Genomic DNA, 21,234 nt, shown 5'->3' on the forward strand with positions numbered 1-21,234 from the left:
GACTTAATACCGTTTGACCGTTTTACAAAACTGTAGAACAACAAAACGGTCAATGGTTCGTTTACTGTTTATGTTTTTGAGGAAAGCCAAAACAGTAAAACGGAATAATGGTATGTCCCGGAATTGGAATGACCATATTTATCTTAATACCGTTTAACCGTTTCACAAAACTATTAAATGACAAAAGGCACAATTGGAGAATACCCCGCCACTCGATCTATTTTATGCACCTCATAGCCGGCTACGGAGTCACGGTTGATTGCCCTCAATAAACCTCAGCGCTACCTGTACATACTAGGCCTACACACGTCATGCTCCACTGCACTCCCATTCCGTATCCGCGTACTCCCATTCCTTTTGTGTTGCTCCGTTTCTCAAGCATAGTCAAGAGGACTCCCACTTCGCAGCCGCGTAGGTCGTAGCCGGGTAGTTTGGTTTGGACTTAGGATTTTTTCAGTAATTCTTTTCCAGTGATTCCAACCAAGTAGCCAGAGATTTTAGGGGTGTATTTCCGAGTGGCGGGGTATTCTGCAATTACTCCCGACAAAATGGTCAATGGTTCGTTTACTGTTTTTGTTTGGAGAAAATCCAAAACAGGAAAAGGAAATAACGGTGTGTACCGGGATTCCCTTCTACCCTACACCCTATGACATGTATGACCCTCAATTTAGGCCTACCGTTTGATTCTTAATATACACTGATGAGTAGCTTTCTGTTGATCCCAATCCTTGCTTGTAGTTGGATCCCAAATAGTCATCTCCATGATGTTATGTACAGGTACAGCACTTCCACTGGCAGACTCTGCCATCATGAGAACGAGTAGTGCTAGTGCTCGTACTGGGTTTTCCTAAATATTCTACAACTAGTACAAAGTACTACTACTAGTACTACTAGTCGGTCCGCACAAAATTTGGTTGGTTCCTTTGGTTTCTCGACCAGTGTGAGATTTGCATCAAGTTTTGATGGATTTCGAATTGCAGGCGTGCCATGCAAGTTGCAACCTTATACGTTAGACAGTATAGGCCCCAATAAAAGTAGGACTATTGAAAACTCCATGGTTAAAGTATGCACTCGATCATTATTATCACTGTCGTGCACAGAGTGAGCTTTATGGTCACACTAGTATGTGGTTATGGTCGATCACATTTATGATGACTAGTTGTAGTAGTATAGTTATAGACTATCACAAGTATCATGGTCACACTGACCACAGGACGTGCACACATTGGCACACTGTTTACAAGCACAAGGGAAGAGAAAAGGTGAGCAACTTTTCTAGCGTCATCGAACACACATGGCAAACTAGAGATGATGCTAAAGTATTATGCAGCATAGCACCAAGCACTAGCACTGCAGCATGGATACATAATGCAGTATTACTGTCGAGCGCAATTTGAGTCCCCCACGCAAGTTTAAACTTGCGCGCGCAAGTTTAAACTTGCGCGAGGGACTCCCGAAGCACGCAAATTACACTGCGCCATTTTAATTTGCGTGCTTAAACTTGCGCAAAGGCAATCGCAACCTTTTTTTGCGGGCGGGATTTTCATTGATGAAGAAATTTTTTTTTCAAAACACGAGTACATGGAGAAATAATGGAATAAATGAATGAACAAAGAAATAAATATAAAGGGGAATTCAATTAGCGTCTATGAAAAGAAACATTGAGATTTAGCAGTGCTTATCAGAGAAGTTGTTTAAGGGTACGTGGGGGCGGGGCCGGGGAGGGGACCGGGCAAGCAATCAACTTAAGCACACTAGCGGCGAATTTGCTTGGAAAGTGCACTGAAGTTGTTCAATAATGGAGACCAGCTTCAAGTTTTTTGCTTTGTAAACCTAATTAGCATTTTATTTATATTCTTGAATGTAAATAAATAATAATTTCCTAGGTGTAACCCGCTGTTAACGTAAAAAGAATGATTATGATCCCTTCAATTGTTCAAGTTTTGACGTTATAGTAATCATTTACATTATTTTTAAAATGCTTTAAATTACATTACATGTATTTTACAATTAAAAAGGTACTTATTCTTAAAAAAATACTCATTAATTTAGCAATTAATAAATTGGACGGTACAATAATTCATATTGTTTTTAGAAATACTTGCATAACATTTCGAGCGCTGTGTACACTTCAAAAATGCATACATGTAATTTGAAAACAAAATTATTGAACGCATTACTAATTTAATTATTTAATTAAATTTATTACTTTAACTATTATTTTATTGCAGGCTCAATCATTCATATTAATGTTTATAACTTAAAAACGCTATGAATATAAAATGGTAATTATTTTAAAAAGTAAATAAATTTGCAAATGATTTAATTAATGAATTTTTTTTAAATTTAATTAATTAATTCGACTTAATGAATAAATATGTTGTTTATTAAACAAAAATCCTAATGAGCCATAAACAATAATACACATCATGATGCAAAGTGCATAAATTGTTCGCATTACCACTCCTTTATATCTCTCCAATTTCCATACAGTCAACATCATTAGCATATTAATAAAATGTTTCAAAAAAAGGCATTAAGGCATTGTCTCCCGAAGCTCAGTGATGCTATTAAATCGGAGAAAAAATCTGCTTTAAAAATAATGTTACATATCTGCATGAGTATACCCGGGGAAAAAAATAGTTTAGCGGCTTTGTATGCGTGGCGGGGAAATCTATGTAGTGCGCGAGTTTAAACTTGCCTGCGCAATTTGTAGCAAGGAAATTAATGCGCGCAAGTTTAAACTTGCGCGGGGGACTCAAATTGCGCTCGACATTATTATTATGCATTGCATGCAGCGCAGTCGCCCAAAATGCCACTGCGTACCGTACGCCGTGTATAACCTGGCCCTCTTGCGTCAAATCCGAACAACATGCTAAAAACGTACATGTACACAAAGTATCACCCACGGAGCAAGTCTCTTGTACATAACGTCTGATAATTATGAACAGCATAGGGCGTATCTTCTTTGTTTTTAGATAAGATGAGATTTTACACCAATTTTAATTGAGATAAGGACATGTTGTTTGTGATTGATGTAAGTTTTATGTATTTATATTGTAACGGACAGTCTATGCACACTTTTGTTGTCATTGCTTTCTAGTGCTCCGGCGGAGGGGCTCCGGCGGCGCGCCCCTGACCTGCTAGTTTTGGGTCTGGCTAGCGCGCGCTCCGGTGTCACGGTCTCACTTTTCCGGCGTGCTAGCTTCTCCGGGTGGATTCGGCTGATAATTGAGCCGGCACGTTACAGTGCACGTTACATGAGCACGATACATGCTCATGTGTCCGCTGTGCGTACTTTTCCTCGGGATGTATTCTGAAGTCTACGAGGCCCATTAATAACAACACATTGAGGGACACTCAAAAATGTGTTATATAACACTTCCTGTGGATCAAGTCATTCCACGGTCTTGCAAGCATTCTGATCCCAGCGTCATGCATGTACGTGTGTTCATGGAGGAATAATTAAGAACGAACTCCTTCGTCGAGTTCCTTTTCGTCTGCAAATATCTTAAAATCTTACGTGCGCCAGTACAACCCCGAATGACTCAGCACACATTAATAAAGTTGACGAAAATGTACACTTCTGCGCAATTTTGTACATGCGTGTTGAAGCGAAATTTCCCTTTCGGAGAAGCTAGCACGCCGGAGAAGTGAGACCGTGACACCGGAAATAGGCTCTACAAATAGGTTGGTTAAGTGGGGTTCTTTTGTTCACTTTCGCGGGTAGGGCTTGGCTTGATTCCAGGGTTGGGTATAGTTGCTACAATTGTATACATTTGTTCAGACTGTGTGCATGTATATGGACGTCTATGCTGCACTGGGAATTGATCAGTTGCAGTTCTGGTAGCGGTGCGGCAGGTTGCCCGCAGAGTCCGCTTGGCGAAATAAATGAGATCTTCTTTCAGAGTTAGAAATCCCGTGTGTCCCCTTTTCTTGCGTTTTGCTGGACTTGGCGGACAAGAGTCCAGTACTAGGATCCCGCTACAAATGGTGGAAGCTGGTGGGATATTGACGGGATTTTGGACTATAATGACTGGAAATGACGGAATCGTGGACGCCATCAACGATGTCATCATTGACGTTCGGAAGGTGGGAGACTCCTTGGAGCGGCAGATTTGTGGATCAGCCCATTCCTCGACAGACGTAATCCACAGGCAACTGGTTCAGCGGTAGGTGTGTTGCAGAGGATCAATAAAATGATCGTCGAATTGGAAGCGATGTACAGCTCCGATGATTCTACCAGTGCGTATCAGGATGAAGATGAACGACGAGCAAGCCTGTTCAGCGGTCCGGGGGCAGAAGTTGATGCTAGGCTGGGTTGTCGCGTGAATGGGGAGACCACGAGTAGGGAGGCCGCTGCGAGCGATGATAGCCCTGCTGTTGACGTGGAGCCCCGTCCCGTGATACTGGCGAGCATGGCGGCTGTCCATCGGATCGAGCTTCGTGGATGCACCGACTTTTCCAGTCCTGATCCAACTGCTGCGGAGAACTTTAGCTGCACATCGATAGCTCCATCGTTGCGGACATCTCCATCGATGCACACTGATCCACCGTTGTGGACGGCTTCGCTGGTGCATGCCGATCAGCCGGAGCACGCTGAACTCATCGACCGCGGCCGTACTGCCGGGACAGCAACTCAGACCACGGACAATCGACCACAAGACACTGACCTTCATGTTCAGGTGACGGCAACCGAGTCGGAGCGGCACTATCCCCCGGCGAAAGCAGCCCCGCTGGAGCAAGCAACGACATTGACTTTCAGACCGCAGGTGCAGGTGACAGGGACAAGAACGGTAAGCCAACAGACTGCGGATCCGGCGATGCAGGACGCATCAAAGAAGACGAGGCCGAAGGTACAGGGAGTACCACAGAAGACAGGATACCCGTTATGCAGGGAGCATCAAAGGCTGGGAATCCGCCGGTGCAGGGTGCACCACAGAAGATGAGGCCGCCGAAGAAGACAGGGAATCCGCCGGTGCGGGGCGCACCACAGAAGACAAGGCTGCCGGAGAAGACAACAGTGCGTGGACAGACACCACGGAAGACAACGGGGCCAAAGCAAGGTTGGGGAGTCAACGACCAGGTGGCAGTAGTACATCGATGTGACCTGTGTAGGCTACTTGGCTGAAGACACTAAAGCTTGCGAAGTGCAACACAGACAGAGACTGGAGAGAAGTTCTCTCTTGGATGGACATTGTTTGGTGAAATAGTGAGGACATCAAGCAATTAGCAATTCGTGCGAACGAATTAGTAATCCGTGCGAACAAATTAGTAATTCGTGGGAACGAATTACTAATTCGTGGGAACGAATAAGTAAATGACAAAAAAAAATTCCACCCTGTCCCTTCACGGGCTTCATGTATTTCCCTTATAATGATCAAAGTATGTGCTAAAAATCTTTGTGATATTATCTTTACTTTTCGTTGAAATTGGAAAAAAAAAGGCCAGGCTACGTGCATATTTGAAAATTGTAACACTGGCGTTAGCAATGTCTGTCAGTCTTTTCAAGCCTCAAAAGTATTAATAAGGTTCCTATCTATTATGGTGTGCAGTAAAAATTTGCATAATAGCCTCCTTCACGAGTTATTAATTGATAAATTTCACCCTTTTTGCCGGCTTCCATTGGTCGATACCGAGACCCACGCCAAGTCGTCTCGTGTTGCCGGGCCGAAATCGGTCAACCTTAGCGCATACGGTGCTTTGCTGAACAATGCCTGTGGGTGATTCGGCAAAAAATCCTTGTCGAAATTTTCTTTAGAGAGTTCAAGGTGAAACGCAAGCGTTAGCAACAACAGATTAAGCTGAAATTCGGAACATACTTAGTTGATAAGTGTCTAACTACTCGTGAAATAACAACTTGAGTAGATTCCTAGAAATTGATATAAATACATAGATTTTGGAATTTCTTCCAGATTTGAAGGTCAGCTTTACCAGTAAACAATATTGACGTTTCGGCATCGATAACGGCGATTTTTTCACTGACATGAAGTTTAGAATTTCTTCTTCCGTTATATTTTAACATTTCAATCACACTGAGCATATTTTCTTAAAAACACAACGTTCAAAATGCCATGTTTCTGGGGGTGCAAGAATTTCACTGCTCTGTTATAGCATCTAAGTACGTAATCGGATTAGCTTTGCCTAACAACGGCAGACGCTTTGCGTTAGCAACCATATGGCTGTGAAGATATACATGTGCGAGCCGCGCGCCAGCCAATGCAATCGGAGTCGACTTTACTAAATCGTGACTTCATTTCATTCCTAAATCAAGACTAAATGGTTGGATTGGTCAATTCGAAAGCAGTGTTTTGTAATACAACAACTAAACAGCCGGGCTCGATATCGCGTAACATGATACAGAGCGCGTGACACATTTTTTGTATCCATTGTCTATGACGCGCAACGGGTTAATGACCGAAGACCCGATATAGAAAGCGCCCGCTGATTGGTCAAAATCTAGGAGGTCAAAGAGGCCGGGGTCTTGCCTAATTAATCAGCGAATCTGTTCACGCATAATAGACCTTCAGCATTCGCCGTGGTGTACCCGGACTAGTCTGAGTATCACCCGAAAGTCTGACATCTCCTGACATGCAAACTTATGCAAACCGCTCGCCAGCCAATCGGAGTCGACTTTACTAAATCGTGACGTCATTTCATTCCCAAATAAGGACTAACGCTGTGATTGGTCAATTCGAATGCAGTGTTTTGTAAATACAACAACAGACGGGAGCGCATTTGCGTAACATGACAACGAGCGCCGCGCGCCTTGACAGTTTTTTTGTAATCCATGTCTATGACGCGCAGCGGGTGATTGACCGAAGACCCGATAGGCCTATTATATAAAAAGCGCCCGCTGATTGGTCAAAATCTAGGAAGTCAAAAGGCGGAGCCCACGGCATTCGCCGTGGTCTATTACATAGACTATACCCGGACCGTACCGGGTAGCGAATCTTTTTTCCCCAAACGACATCCGCTTTCCATCTTCTGATTGGTCCATTACATGCATATCTAATACCCTGTTCTCCATAACACAAACCCAAGATAGGCTTTACGTCTTGTGAGAAATGTCCCTTCATCACCTTATTATCTAAAAAGGTAAAATGAGAAGAAGTGAAAAACGCTCACTGAGATTCGAACTCGGATCACCTGATTAGAAGTCGGGACGTCTTCCAACCAGTCCACGAATGAGCTGCCAATCGTCGGTGATTTAAACACTATTATTCCTTGACTGTTGTATGACTTATTCTCTAATTTCCCCGGACATCATGAATATGTATTACGCATAGAGAGCGCCCTCTTTTGATATTGTCCGATCTCGTTTGGGAAAAGAAATTTCGCGACCGGGAACCCCCTCAAATTTACAGGTCGGGGGGGGGGCGGTATGAGCGAAACATACATTAACATGTTATTTTCAGGTGATGCAGCAATTGCGAACTTTTGAAATCACACGGTGACCGTTTTAGCAGATCTGACAGACTTTTGGGGGAAAAAAGGAATCTAGCAGAAGATCTAGCAGAATGAAATTGTTCAGACTCTTCCAGCAGAATTTTGTAAAATCGGTGATCCTAGCAGAAATAATAGCAGATTTGTTTTGAACAAGTTTCAATCACTTCAAACAAATAAAACCCTTGCACGGCGGGGACAGGGCAGGCCAGGCCAGGTCTAAGCGTTGAGGTTCCCTGACGTGTACGAATTCACAGTAAAGTACTCTATCCATTTGAAGCCAGGCTACCAATTTAACAAAAAAATGCTGAAAGTTTTTTTTCAAGGAAATTTTATATCATCTTGCATGTGAGTATAAGTGTTTATAATGTGTTTCGTGTAAACCTGGGTGATTTAGCAGATTTTTGTGAAAACCTAGTAGAACTTTGCGATTTTCACGCACATGCTCAGCACATTATATTATAGAGGTATACTTTAAATATTTCAATAATAAAGTTGATAAAAAATATTCTACCGAAATTACATTAACTTACATCAATATGCAATTGTAATTCCACTGCCCCGTGGATAACTAAACTTCTTCTTATATCAATTAATAACAAAAACAAATTATATCTTTATAACATTGCTAAATCCGACAAAAATGCGAAAACTGAATATATTAAATATATTACTATTTCGGACTAGTCTCTTACGAAATTCTGATAAGCAATCTTGGTTGTCAGTTTGAGCAGGAAAAAACCCAACAACATTCCTGACACGTGGAAGGTCATAAATGCATTCCTTAATAATTAAGCTGTCCTAGTAGTAGTAGTAGTAGTAGTAGTAGTAGTAGTAGTAGTAGTAGTAGTAGTAGTAGTAGTAGTAGTAGTAGTAGTAGTAGTAGTAGTAGTAGTAGTAGTAGTAGTAGTAGTAGTAGTAGTAGTAGTAGTATATTAGTAGTAGTAGTAGAGTACTCATATTGCCTATTGTTTTAATTACTATTTTGTTAATTTAGGCCCTAGTATTCCAAGTACACATGATTCATTTGTTGATTTTCTCAATGATCCGAACCCAAAGTTTTTCTTTTTAAAGTAGATGAACAGGAAGTGATTGGTATCGTTAACAACTTACAGAATAAGTTCTGGTCAAGACCTAATTACTCATTCATCTATTATTAAAAGCGCATAGCGCGCACTCGAGTCCACTTGGGTGTTACTTCGTGGTGCCACTGGCGAATAATTATAGACCCATTTCTATTTGGACTTGCTAATCAAAAAAATGAAAAATGTTTTTATATTCGTATCGTTCAATTTCTTAATTATTATAAACCGACTGTCAATACGAATTTAGAAGTAAACACAGGGCCGGGGCGGGGAACGCTTTTCGAACGGGGGGCCAAATAGCTTAGGGGCTCTTGCTCAGAAAAAAAAAAATGCGCATCTTCCGTTGGAGTGGAGGAAAAGATTGGTTCCGTTCTTTTCGCTGTTAGCCTATATGACGAGGAACAAATTATGAAAACGTTGTCCATCTTGCTCTTTGTGTTTCTTTTGTACCTATAGCTATGTAGAAAGACAATTTTTTTTATCGCGAGAGGGGCACTGTTGCTTTTGATGGCCAGTTTATGACCGCCGTTTTATTCGCGTGAAGAGCACTATTATTTTTTAGGAGCCAGTTTTTCATTTTGAGAGGGGCACATGATTTTAATGTTGTGATCGGGGCACGAATTGTGCTTTTGAGGGGCACTTTTCCATCTCGAGAAGTTATGGCAAAAAAGAACACCATTGTTTTAATGGTCAATTTTCCATCTCGAGAGGGGAAGACTTTTATTATTTCGAGAGGGTTATTTGTGCTTTCGATTGGTAGTTTTCCATCTCGAGAAGGAACACAATTAATCTTGTTAATGCGAGAGGGGTTATAGAGGTTCAAAAGTGGACATCTGCTTTTCTGCTGCAGGATAGCAAAAAAGCAGATTGAACGCTTTGCTAAAATGCATTTTTTCTACTTTTCTGCTTTTCTGTTATCAGAAAAGCAGGTTTTACTTTTTGCTTTTCACTGACGGTTCAAAAGTGGGCATCTGCTTTTCTGCTACCAGAAAAGCAAATCGAACGTTTTGTCACGGTGGTTCAAAATAGTGGCCATCTGCTTTTCTGCTACAAAAACTGGACAGATTGAACGTTCCCGAACGCAACAATGCCACTCTAGTACCCACCAAAAAGTGGACGGTTCCAAGTGACTCTGCCTCTGTCGTTACGTCATCACAGCTTATGGCCACTTTTGCTTGAACCATGTACCGTGACAAAACGTTCGATCTGCTTTTCTGGTAGCAGAAAAGCAGATGTCCACCTTTGAACCACCGTGACAAAATGTTCAATCTGCTTTTCTGGTAGCAGAAAAGCAGATGTCCCTTTAGCAATTTAAAGTAAAACCTGCTTTTTTGATAGCAGAAAATCAGAAAAGTAGAAAAATACATTTTAGCAAAACGTACAATCTGCTTTTCTGGTAGCAGAAAAACAGAAAAGTAGAAAAATACATTTAAACAAAACGTTCAATCTGCTTTTCTGCTATTTTTTCAGCGGAAAAGCAGATGTCCACTTTTGAACCTCCATAGAGGGGTACTTTTTTTTGAGGGGCAGTTTTGCATTAAAAGAGAGGAGACAATTTTATGTGTTAGCGCGATCATTATACTTTCATACGTGTGCGTTTAAGGGGCAGTTTTGTTTTCATCTCGCGCTCGAGGGTACAATGGCGGATGGGGGGGGGGGGGGGCAACGGGGACCATTCCACCTCCCCCCCCCCCAACAAAAAAAAAAAAAAACGAACCCAATTTTTTTTAAAGGGACGTCGCAATGAAGGCATGTACTGCATGACACCACCATCTTTTCCTAAAAAAAAGGGTGCAAGTGGTCAGACCGCACCACATGCATCTAGAAATCCCCCAAAACATTAGGAAAAATACATGGATCCGCCCTTTCGGGGGCACATTTATAACTGCAAGAGGGGCACTTTTGTTGGCCTGGTGAAATCTTGGGGGAGGAAGTGCCCCCTGCCCCCCCCCCCCCCCTCCCGGGGTTCCGCTGCCCCTGCAAAATGGCGTAAATCTGTGCCGTCGTGCCGAGTGGGGATGGGGGATGACCAGTACCTGAATTGCCCGGCCGTAGAAATTTGAAATGCGGGGGGAAGGGGGGGGGGGGATGGAGAGGGAATTACACTAGGGGGCGCTCTTCAGGATATAGATGTATATCAATAAGTACAAGTATACTCGCACTTACATCTGAAAAGCTTTGGCACTTTGTTTCTCCATATTTCAGTGCTGTTGAATAGATTTAAGTTGTTGTAATGCTCGAAAAATCCCAGGGAAAAAAAATGGGGGGGGGGGGGGTCACCCCCAGCTATGTCAAAACAAATTTCCCATAGAAATTCATGAAATAAAATGCGACCCCCCCCCCCCCCCAGAATTTTCGAAACCCCGTATGCTTCTCCTTTCGGCTTCATTTCTGGCTTATTAAACTTCATCTTTGACTTCAAAATCATTTAAAACGTAACCAAATAGGTTTGATATGCTCTAATTATGTGATTCGTATAAGTAAGAAGGACATGACTTGAAATAAGTACAGAGCCGAAACCTCCACCCTTGGGTAATTTCTCCCAATCCGGAACGAGGCCGAACATTCAAAAAGGGCCTTCGTAATGACCAAAGATCCTAGAGCGCGCGTAGCGCGCTCTAGGCGCTATACCATCTTTGGTAATGACTACGTTTATTTCTATCACGAGAGGGCGCTATGTCAAAATGTCTGCCATATAACATGTATAAACACAACGTGTTTAATTTTAAGCAAAGATCCTACAGCGCCTCTTGAGGCTACACGCATTTAGTGCAAATCTTCATAGTTCCATCATGTCCATGTCTTCAAGAACAATAAAGGTTGGTTGACAGTCTTTCCCTCATGTTCCTAGTTCCGGATTTTTCTTAGTTTTGGATAGCCTCTAGACTAGTCCGAGTAACTTGGACCCAACTAGCCCCATAAATGTGGCCTATTTACTGGACTGCCTCCGTAAACATAGGCATGATAGGCCACGCATCCACATGTACAAAAACGTGTCACACTTTGCCAAATTTTGATTTTCACATTTAGGCTTACTTTGTAGGTTTTTTGCTTTAGAAGCATTCTCACCCTCTTTATAGGCTAATCAGAAAGTGCTGCCTTTTTCAGATGTCTAATTTTTGTGAAATTTCATGTTGAAATTTTGATACGCAAACGTGTGCAAATGTATCTGGAAATTTCACGAAAAATGGACATCTGAAAAAGGCAGCACTTTCTGATTAGCCTATAGTAGTCAGAGTATGCTTCTAAAACAAAAAAACCCTACAAACTAAGCCTAAATGTGAAAATCAAAATTTGGCAAAGTGCGACACGTTTTTGTACATGTGGATGTGTGGCCTATGTTTACGGAGGCAGTCCAGTAAATAGGCCACATTTATGGGGCTAGGACCCAACTTATCGTAGCTGGACTGGAGTTACCCAGCCCTAAATTTTATCATTGGGTTGTCATTAGGGCTGGAGGACATTTTTCACGTGAACCAGCAGAGTTGGCAGGTCCCAAAAAAAATTCGAAAATGTGCAATTTTGTCCCTGTTACACACTAATTTCAACTGGAACTCACCCAAACCTTGCCTGGAATAACCATTACACAGGTCCTTGAAGTAAAAAACGATCCACGATGAAGATTCAGCCTACAATTGAAGTGAAAAAACGAGGCATAAACCGACAACCGTGCGGTCATCATGGCGAGGCCCGCAATTGGATTTGTGCACAGCGCGTTTACCAGTTCGTTCTTGCCGGCTGCGCTGGCTGATGGCGCATGACGTCACGCGGAAGCGGATTACCCGACGACTGTTTCATGCACGATAACCGGCAAACTTTGGTTGCCATCCAGCTGTGATGCGAGTGGTAAACCTCAACAGTCGTCGGGTTTCCGTTTCCGCATTAGTGACGTCATGCGCCATCAGCCAGCGCAGCCGGCAAGAACGAACTGGTAAACGCGCTGTGCACAAATCCAATTGCAGGCCTCGCCATGACCGCACGGTTGTCGGTTTATGCCTCGTTTTTTTCACTTCAATTGTAGGCTGAATCTTCATCGTGGATCGTTTTTTACTTCAAGGACCTGTGTAATGGTTATTCCAGGCAAGGTTTGGGTGAGTTCCAGTTGAAATTAGTGTGTAACAGGGACAAAATTGCACATTTTTGAAATTTTTTCGAATTTTTTTGGGACCTGCCAACTCTGCTACTCTGCTGGTTCACGTGAAAAATGTCCTCCAGCCCTAAATGACAACCCAATGATAAAATTTAGGGCTGGGTAACTCCAGCTAAACTTATCGCCTTTTTAACATTTGGACATGGCCCATGGGTGGTCTGGCAAATGTAGGGTCCAAGCTAGCCAAGGTTGGACGAAGTCTTCATTGCATTACGACTGACGTCCAGCAGGGGTGTGAAATCTCAGCTTTAAAGCTGATTTCAGCTATTTTTGTTTTGGATTTCAGCTTTTTTCCCTCACTTGCTGTGTAGGCCTACAAAAGTATAGGAGATTTCCAAAGTTCAGCTTTTTTACACCTTTTTCAGCTGTTTTCAGCTATTTTTATCAGTGGTCACTCACACCCCTGGTCCAGGATGACAGTTCTCTACATAAGACCACCCAAAATTTTGACCAGAGTTTTGTTATGTTTTACCTCGTTATAGAACTTAAAGCTTATTTCATGCCTACATACTCTGTGTCCTTATCTATAGACTATTGGTCCGGGGGGTTCAGGAATTCCATATGTGATGCTGACCGACGTTAATCAGGAAAATAAACTCTAAAGCAACGTTAAACTTGTACGTGTTTGTAGACTCTTTTCATCAGTTTCTCATCACCGTACCGTGTCGTACGAAAGCGCACACACTAGCGCCCTCCTTGGTTGGTTTTGGGGGGAACGTGCAGTGACGTCACTCCAGCCAACCGAAGTCATGAAAACACTCCACCAATGACCAAAGCCGAAACATGTTTCTGGTCACGGTCGCTAAAACATGCCCGGTCATTGGATAGGCGACCGCGCGCTTACAAGTTAGTGCGCATGCGTTTGAGGGTGGTTACTTAGTCTGGTTCCATTTAGACATGAGCGTCGGGAATAATTGTCAGGTCTGGGAACCAGACTAGTGGTTACTAAGCAAATCGCGCGTGTGCACTGCGCGTTCACGCTGCACGCCACGGACGTACGTCATGCATGTACGACTAGACTCGGCGGCCGGTGAGAAACTGATGAAAAGAGTCTACAACAACGTACAAGTTTAACGTTGCTTTAGAGTTTATTTTCCTGATTAAGGTCGGTCAGCATCGCATATGGAATTCCTGAACGCAGCGGCCCAATAGATAAGGACACATAGAATACTACGACGTAAAAATTGGCTTCTCCAACAAGGTAAAAATATTGAAAATATTGGTCATACATTTTTTCGCCCGGTTTTGAGCACTTCATATCCTGGACTCCCTCCGTAACGTAGGGAGGAAAGGGAGTCCACCTGGGCTAGGGTCCAAGGTAGACCCGTGAACGTGGCTTGTAAACTACGACACGCTCTCGTACATGTTCGAACCCAGCGAAATCGTCCTTCCGTGACAAAGACTGAACATTGCCTTACCGTGTGATAAGTATTCACACATCAAGCTTTCTTGAACATGTTGAAATCTGCTTTTACGCCAAATCTGGCATTTAAACGATATTCGAGGTAAAATCTGGCAAGATCTCGACGTCCTGCAACCTCCTCCTGATGCATGTGATTTACCACGTGATAAATGCTGCAGATAATTTGGTATCGCACTGACGCTCCGGGCACTCCTGATGTCCGGATCATAAGTGCGATTCCAAACTATTAGCTGCGTTTATCACGTGGTCTCGTTATTGGCCAATCAGACGCCGCCTATCATATGCGCCACATGAAGCAGACGGGTAGCTCGGAGGGCTCCGATAATTGTGCACGCAAATGACCCTGGGTACTCGTCCAGGGTCATTTGTCAGGGTCACTTGTCAGGTTAAAATCTAATTTCTACACGTTCGTATGGGTCTTCAGCGATGGCAAATTTCGTCGAAATGACACATCCTGAACACGCGGACAGGCAAATTTAGATTTCTAGGTGAGTACTTAACATCCATACGAAATTATGTATGGCGGATCGATTTCGCTAGGTTCGAAAATACACAACAGCATGGCGTTGTATACAACGCCACGTTCACGGGTCTAGGTCCAAGCTAGTCCCATTAACTGGGGCGCTAGAACTCCTTTTTTGGCATTTGGGATGTTGGTCTGTCGTACTAGCGTCCCACAACGGAAATATTGTCAAAGTGACAATTTCAAAGTTCACCACAAAAATCACGCAAAATACTTGACAAAAATACCTTTGAAAGTAGTCCCACTAACTGGGTCGCTAGAACTCCTTTTTTGACATTTGGGATGTTGGTCGTACAACAGACCAACATCCCAAATGTCAAAAAAGGAGTTCTAGTGACCCAGTTAGTGGGACTACTTTGAAAGCACCTACTGGCATTTCCACATATCAAAGACGAAGTAATAGGGCTTCAATGATACTCACAAATATATTTTGGGTTGAAAATCCGTGAAATTCAACCACTATTGAACAGACATCATACAGCGATCATTCAAAAACGCAATGGCTTTTATCTACAACGCATTGTATATGGTAGTATGGACATACATCATGTACACATACAAACACGTACGTGAAGCAGGGGCCGGGACACGACCGTGCGCGATCTACATGCGGAGTTGTGCTTCACGTCACGCGAAGATCAGCGCACGCACAACGTACGTAAACACACATGAACATGACGGCTGTGTACGTCGGATCGGCAACGCGAGGTTGGTGAGTAAAAACTCAGATTTTCCACCCAAAAAATTGTCCCATGATCCAAATGTCAATCGTTAAAAACATACATGTATAGATCAACCAGCTCAACTTTTTTGGTTGATTTGTGTTTCAGAAAGTAGAATTTCAGACAAAGGTATTTCGTCTATCAAAGGGCATTTCCAAAAGCCATAGAGTGCTGACTCCCGAAAAATCACCATGCTAGAAGGCTGACGGAGAGAAGCCTTCTAATTCTAGAAGTAATTCATGACATGCCATAAGACCCTTTAAATTGTTCACAACAAGCGGTAATTTTTAGAAAGTAACAAAATATTCTGATTAACTTTAGGCCTACCGCTCACAATTAAATGTGTCTACCGAAAGTTGTGCCATCCATTTCTTTGCTAGATCGCCGAGCGCATGTGTGACGTCACTATCGAAGAAAAACGAGTTGCGCTGAATCAACGACTGTTGCGTATAATGATATGTGCTTCTCGCCAAAAGCCCATACTGCCTCCGCTCCCAACTATAGTTGGGCCAGCCCTATTGCAGAACTACAGTTGGGACCGTCCCAACTATAGTTGGGACGATCCCAACTATAGTCATGATAGTCATGATAGTTTGGACCGATGCCATAGTTGGGGCGTAACAGGGTTGAATCGATCCCAATGATGCAAAAAAATGATGAAAACAGTCCCCTTTCTGTACCAAAGCTACAGTTTCAGTTTTAACGTGAACGCGAAGCGTTGTTGGCGTGTCGTCAGAGTCTTTTGGTCTGGGAACCGAGTCAACCGACCACAGACACCGTCTTTAAAGTGCATATCGCGGGCGGCGTCAGACGGGCCAATCATGAGGCACCTCGTATGTATGGGTCTTGTTACACAATACCTAGCTTGAGTAACTCTAGACCCGTGAACGTCGCTTGTAAACTATGCCACGCTCTGTTACCATTTCGAACCTAGCAAAATCGTCCCTATATATGACACAAACTGAACATGGACGCAAAATCTGGCGAAATCGAGAAGGCATCCAAGTTTTGTTTTTGTCCATTTTGCACTGAGCGAAACAGATTTCAGCTTGAAATCTTGACTTTCTAGGCAGAAAATAAGCCACTAAATCCATTTATGGCTGTATAAAAAGCGTCCCCTAAGGTCTTAGCTTCTAAAAACTGATGCAAACTTGATCAAAATGATTATTTTCTGTAAAAGTGATAAAAAGAAAAACTCTTTTTCTGGAACTAATCCATCGATTTTAATCGTGAAAGTAGCTTTCATAACAAGAAAAACTCCTCGGGTTAACTTCTGACCTTTTAAAACGAGTATAAAGGTCACTTAAAGGGGAAAACACGTCATGTTTGTGACCGCCTTCAACCCCCAACTTCGGGGTCATTCGAACAAAAATGGCGATCGTGTGTTGGGCCACAAAAATGAAAGCTGTAAAAAACTCATCAAAAGTCACTTTTTTACGTCCAAACTGTGAGAAAATCTTACAGTGACATAATTTTGGTATCATTTCACTCAAGTTTGGGAAGTTGGGGACGAAAAACCGAAAGGTGAGTGTTCTGTAGCGATTTAAACTTCGTTAATTTTACGTGTGACCAGAATAGGAAATGTCAATATCGCGAACCCGCTGCGATAGCTAGACTATGCCCAGTACTTCTTGACATACGTTCATTTCACTTAAAGGTGTTAGGGTTGAATCGATTCCGACGATGCAACTGTTACGCCTCAATTATGGCATCGATCCCAACTATAGTTGGGACCGTCCGGACGCGTCCCAACTATAGTGCGACAGTTGGGTCGGCCCAATGAAGTTAGGACGCTCGCCGCATGGCGCTGGATGAATGACGCCGCATTTTCACTGGTACCCCCAATCAAATCTTCAGATTTTACCCCCAAAACAGTCTTCAAACTGCCTTATGCGCCCCTGTAGGCTTCAGTGGGAATTGGAAATACAAATTAATGGTGGTGGTTAGGTTCACATACCGGTACCTTTGGGAAGAAAAGAGACATTTCACCTTCAATTCGGGAAACATCCTCGTCGCACACTTGTTTGAGACTAGTTTGAGACTGCTATTTTGAATTCAGGAAAAATTAACTTGTGCATGGCTCTGGCTTGACTGTTTTCTGGCTTCGCTCGTACCCCCCGTCCTGCAAACAGGGCGCTGGGAAGGGCAGATGAGCTTCACGGAATCTTGTGAAGGAAGTTGGGATGGCACTCTGGGTAATTTATCATGACCTATGTATAAAGCATCTGCCTGCAGCTGTAGACCGCAGTTAGCCAATGCGCGTAAATGCTATCCGAAAAGTTTGCCATAGAAATGCATACACACCATACCGGATGGGATTTCTTTTTCATTGCGGACCATGTGGACAAATTTCGAGCGTAGAATGATATGCATCTCAACCCTTCGTGAATTCGAAACGGAGCCTGAGCAACTGACAGGAGTTGAAAATTTACAACACAGATAAGTTTTACAGATTTTCCTACATTATTATGGTTTTCAACCAAAAACAGGGCACTGCATTTATGAATGGGAATAAGAGAGTGATGAATGACTCAGTTTTAACGGCCGTTTCAAACCTTGCAGTGTCGTGGTCGTGATGACTTGCAGGTCACAGGTCACGCAAAATCTATCCAATCAGAGCGTTAATTGGTCAGCCCTTCCCAGCATCCTGTTTGCAGGGCGGGGGGTACGAGTGAATTTCCTGGCTAGCATCAGACAGACCAATCACAGGGCACTTTGATAAGGCGACCAATCCAGGTGACCAATTGAAGCGCCCTGTGGTTGGTCTGTCTGATGCTAGCCATGAGCTAGTCTGGTTCCCAGTTCCCATTGTCCTTCAGACTCCAATATTTTTAGGGGCCCCAGGAATCAGTCTAGCCAGGAGCCATGCACAAGTCAATTTTTCCTGAATTCAAAATGGTAGCCTCAAACATGGCGAGTGCGACGAGGATGTTCCCCCATGGAAGGTGAAATTTCTCTTTTCTTCCCAAAGGTATGTGAACCTACTCACCACCATTTGTATTTTCAATTCCCACTAGAGACTACAGGGGTGCATAAGGCAGTTTGAAGACTGTTTTGGGGGTGAAATCTGAAGATTTTGATTGTGGGTACGAGTGAAAATGGTCAAAAATAATTATTGGTAAACGCGATACAGCTATCAATCTCAGACTCTACTATCGCCCGACCATGTCCAAATGTTAAAAAAGGCGATTCGTAGAGTCCTAGTTACTCGGACTACTCACATAGAAGCATTCTTGAAGTCTGCTTTTTAAAGTTTTACGCCAAATCTTGCATTTGAACAAAATTTGAGGGAAAATCTGGCCTCAGATCTCGACGTTCTGCAACTTCCTGACTGACTACATTCACACCAACCTCGTCCCTAGTGCTTACTTAATTTCCAAACTCGTTTCCAATAGGAAGCAGGAAGTGGAGACGAGGTTGGACTTTCCCAAACTGACGCATGCGCATTTTATTATACCGTCTTGTTTCGTATGATTCGACGGCTGTTTTCTGTCGCAGCTAAAATAGACATCGTTTTAGACAATTTTCCAGTCCTTTCCTCTTTCACCGCACTGCGCGCGGGCACACTACTGCTCGTCTTGACGCGAAAAAAAGAGGAAATCTAATTTTCATTTTTCTGAACAAACAACCTACTAAACAAATACAAGGAATTCCTAAGCAAAAACTGCAAAGCAAATTTTACACCTTGGTTTTGAACATTTATTTCTTGTGCTTTGTGTATTCATTAAAAAAAAATAATAATAATAACACAAACAGGTGGATCTGGCTTCCTATAAATTGATTTCTTCGTATAAGAATATTCTTGTCTTTTTCACTCTAATATCCACATTTTATTTTCATTAACTCTTTCAGTGCCAAACTCGTACATGTACGAGGTATATTTGTTAGTCCAATAGCGCCAACCTCGTACATGTACGAGGTAATGTTCGTAAATGTTCGTACTTAAAATTGCCAAACCTCGTACATGTAAGAGGTAGAGTAAATATGTTATCAAAAGGGGGCGCTCTTGCTCTTTCTAATGGTACCATTTTCATGCATGTACGACCTGTATTTATTTTTTCATTCGAGTTCTTGCGAGAGGGCGCAGTACTAAATCTCGTATTTTCTGCAAAAAGTGCGGAATCTCCCTGTGTTCAGGCCAGTTTTTCAGGGTGTATCACTATGTTTGTGACTACTTTTGACTTTCCAATATATCAAGGATATACCAGAGAGTAACAACAACAAATTTAGTGAGTAAAACCTATTTACTTTTTTTTTACAGAATTTTGAACAATTAACAAAAACGCTCGAAGTTGGGCGCTTTAGGGTTAAACTTTTCAAATTTCGCGGGCACTGAAAGAGTTAAGTTGAAAAATGCAGTCATTACACTTTCCACCTCTTGTGCCATTGCATTGGCAAAATTGAATACAATGTAGTTGCTCTTCATGCTCTAGCTTACACCTGCTACTAAGATCAGAAAAAAAATCGAAAAGCTAGACATGGAAAAGATTCTTGCTGATCTCGTTGGTGAACTGGGATATAAATTAAGTACGCCACCAAGACAATCCAGAGGTCTTCTTATGGACAAAAAAGATGTAGTAGCTGTCCTCCCCACAGGATCTGGGATGCGACATGAAACAGCCGTCAATCTGTCCAAGCGACAACCATAATCGTATGCATCACATGAAGCAGACGGGTAGCTCGGAGGGCTCCGACAAGTTTGCACGCAATTGACCCTGGGTACTTGTCCAGTTAATGTTAGAATTTTATTTCCACACGTTCGTATGGGTCTTCAGTTTTTGACAAATTTCTTCTAAATGACACATCCTGAACTCACGGATAGGCACACAAAGATTTCTAGGTACCGGTAAGTACTCAACCTGCATACAAAATGATGTACCACGGATCGATTTCGCGTGGTTCGAAATGATAATGCCGTATGGCATTGTATACAACGCCACGTTCACAGGTCTAGATAGACCCTTCCAGAATGGCCTCCCCAAAATTGTCCTTTTTCACCTCTATTATCCTAGCCAGATTCCATTTACATGTACATACCTCATTAGGTCTGGGACCAGCCCTAAATCTAGCGAGGTCGCTAGATTGTGCAACGGTCGCTTGATCTAGCGACGATGACGTCAATTACGTCACCATTGATGAAGATGACGTCATTTGTTTGTTATGTTTTTTATAGCTCCATGCACCAAGTTACCGAGAAAAAATTAAGCCGAAATTTGGCTAAAACGGTCACTCAATTACTGTAACCGCGGATCACAATAGTGTAATTTTACTGTTGATTGAAGCGTGGCTATATAGGCTATGTTCGCAGGTGTAGAGTGACTCCAGCACCAATGCACATCAGGAATTTGATATACATGTATGGCTGGAGCTAAAACTATGTTGTAGATACTAGATTCTCAGAGGCCCTAAGAAACAGGGCTCTCTGTATCTGTATGACAAAAATGGTCCTTTTCCCTCCCAGATTTAATTAAACATAGTTCATTATGTTTAGTGGCATCTGGGTTGGGATTAATAGAGGGAAAAGGGACCATTTTTGTGATAAGATACAGAGAATCCTGTTTTTGAAGTTACTCAAGATAGGGTGATCGTGTATAGTATGGGCCCGGTTCCTATGGGAACAAATTCCACGTGTGTTAATGGTGTAAATCAAAGGCTTTCTTTTGTTCCGCTTCCCTTTTCCTTTGTTTGTACGTGGTGTAGACTCACACGACATGTATATCCTTCATTGAATCGAAGCAACGATGCATTTTTTCCTTGGTACATCACTCGGACCATGTGATTTCAAATATTTTGTTCGTACTCTACAGTCGTATAAACTCTTGCAGGATAGGTCGTCTAAAGCTGCGTCAGAATTTATACACACGCAGAAATGTACATACATCGTG

At 42.7% G+C, this 21,234-nt stretch overlaps 2 protein-coding genes across 5 annotated transcripts in view; one reads left to right on the top strand and one right to left on the bottom strand.

Annotated features, from left to right (window-relative positions):
- Positions 1–1,417, bottom strand: part of LOC119741047 (ubiquitin-conjugating enzyme E2 Z-like) — a 48,160-nt gene extending 46,743 nt beyond the window's left edge. The window contains exons 1-2 of one of the 2 annotated variants that reach the window (XM_038216655.1): positions 1,272–1,417; positions 678–801 (exon numbers count right to left, since the gene is read on the bottom strand). In XM_038216655.1, the coding sequence (XP_038072583.1) occupies positions 678–763 (86 nt within the window). In that variant the 5' untranslated portion in view covers positions 764–801; positions 1,272–1,417. Of the gene's footprint in view, positions 1–677 lie in introns of both variants that reach the window. The other variant, XM_038216654.1, reaches the window with a different exon arrangement.
- A 9,779-nt stretch (positions 1,418–11,196) lies between these two features.
- The window catches only part of LOC119740852 (39S ribosomal protein L45, mitochondrial-like), a 35,220-nt gene continuing 25,182 nt past the window's right edge, over positions 11,197–21,234 (top strand). Inside the window, exon 1 of one of the 3 annotated variants that reach the window (XM_038216305.1) lies at positions 11,197–11,350. In XM_038216305.1, coding sequence (XP_038072233.1) covers positions 11,324–11,350 — 27 coding nt within the window. In that variant the 5' untranslated portion in view covers positions 11,197–11,323. Of the gene's footprint in view, positions 11,351–15,219; positions 15,340–18,272; positions 18,321–21,234 lie in introns of those variants that run through there. The other 2 variants (XM_038216301.1, XM_038216304.1) reach the window with 2 other exon arrangements.

The sequence above is a fragment of the Patiria miniata genome, unplaced genomic scaffold, assembly GCF_015706575.1.
Source record: "Patiria miniata isolate m_02_andy unplaced genomic scaffold, ASM1570657v1 HiC_scaffold_5, whole genome shotgun sequence".
Taxonomy (NCBI): Eukaryota; Metazoa; Echinodermata; class Asteroidea; order Valvatida; family Asterinidae; genus Patiria; species Patiria miniata.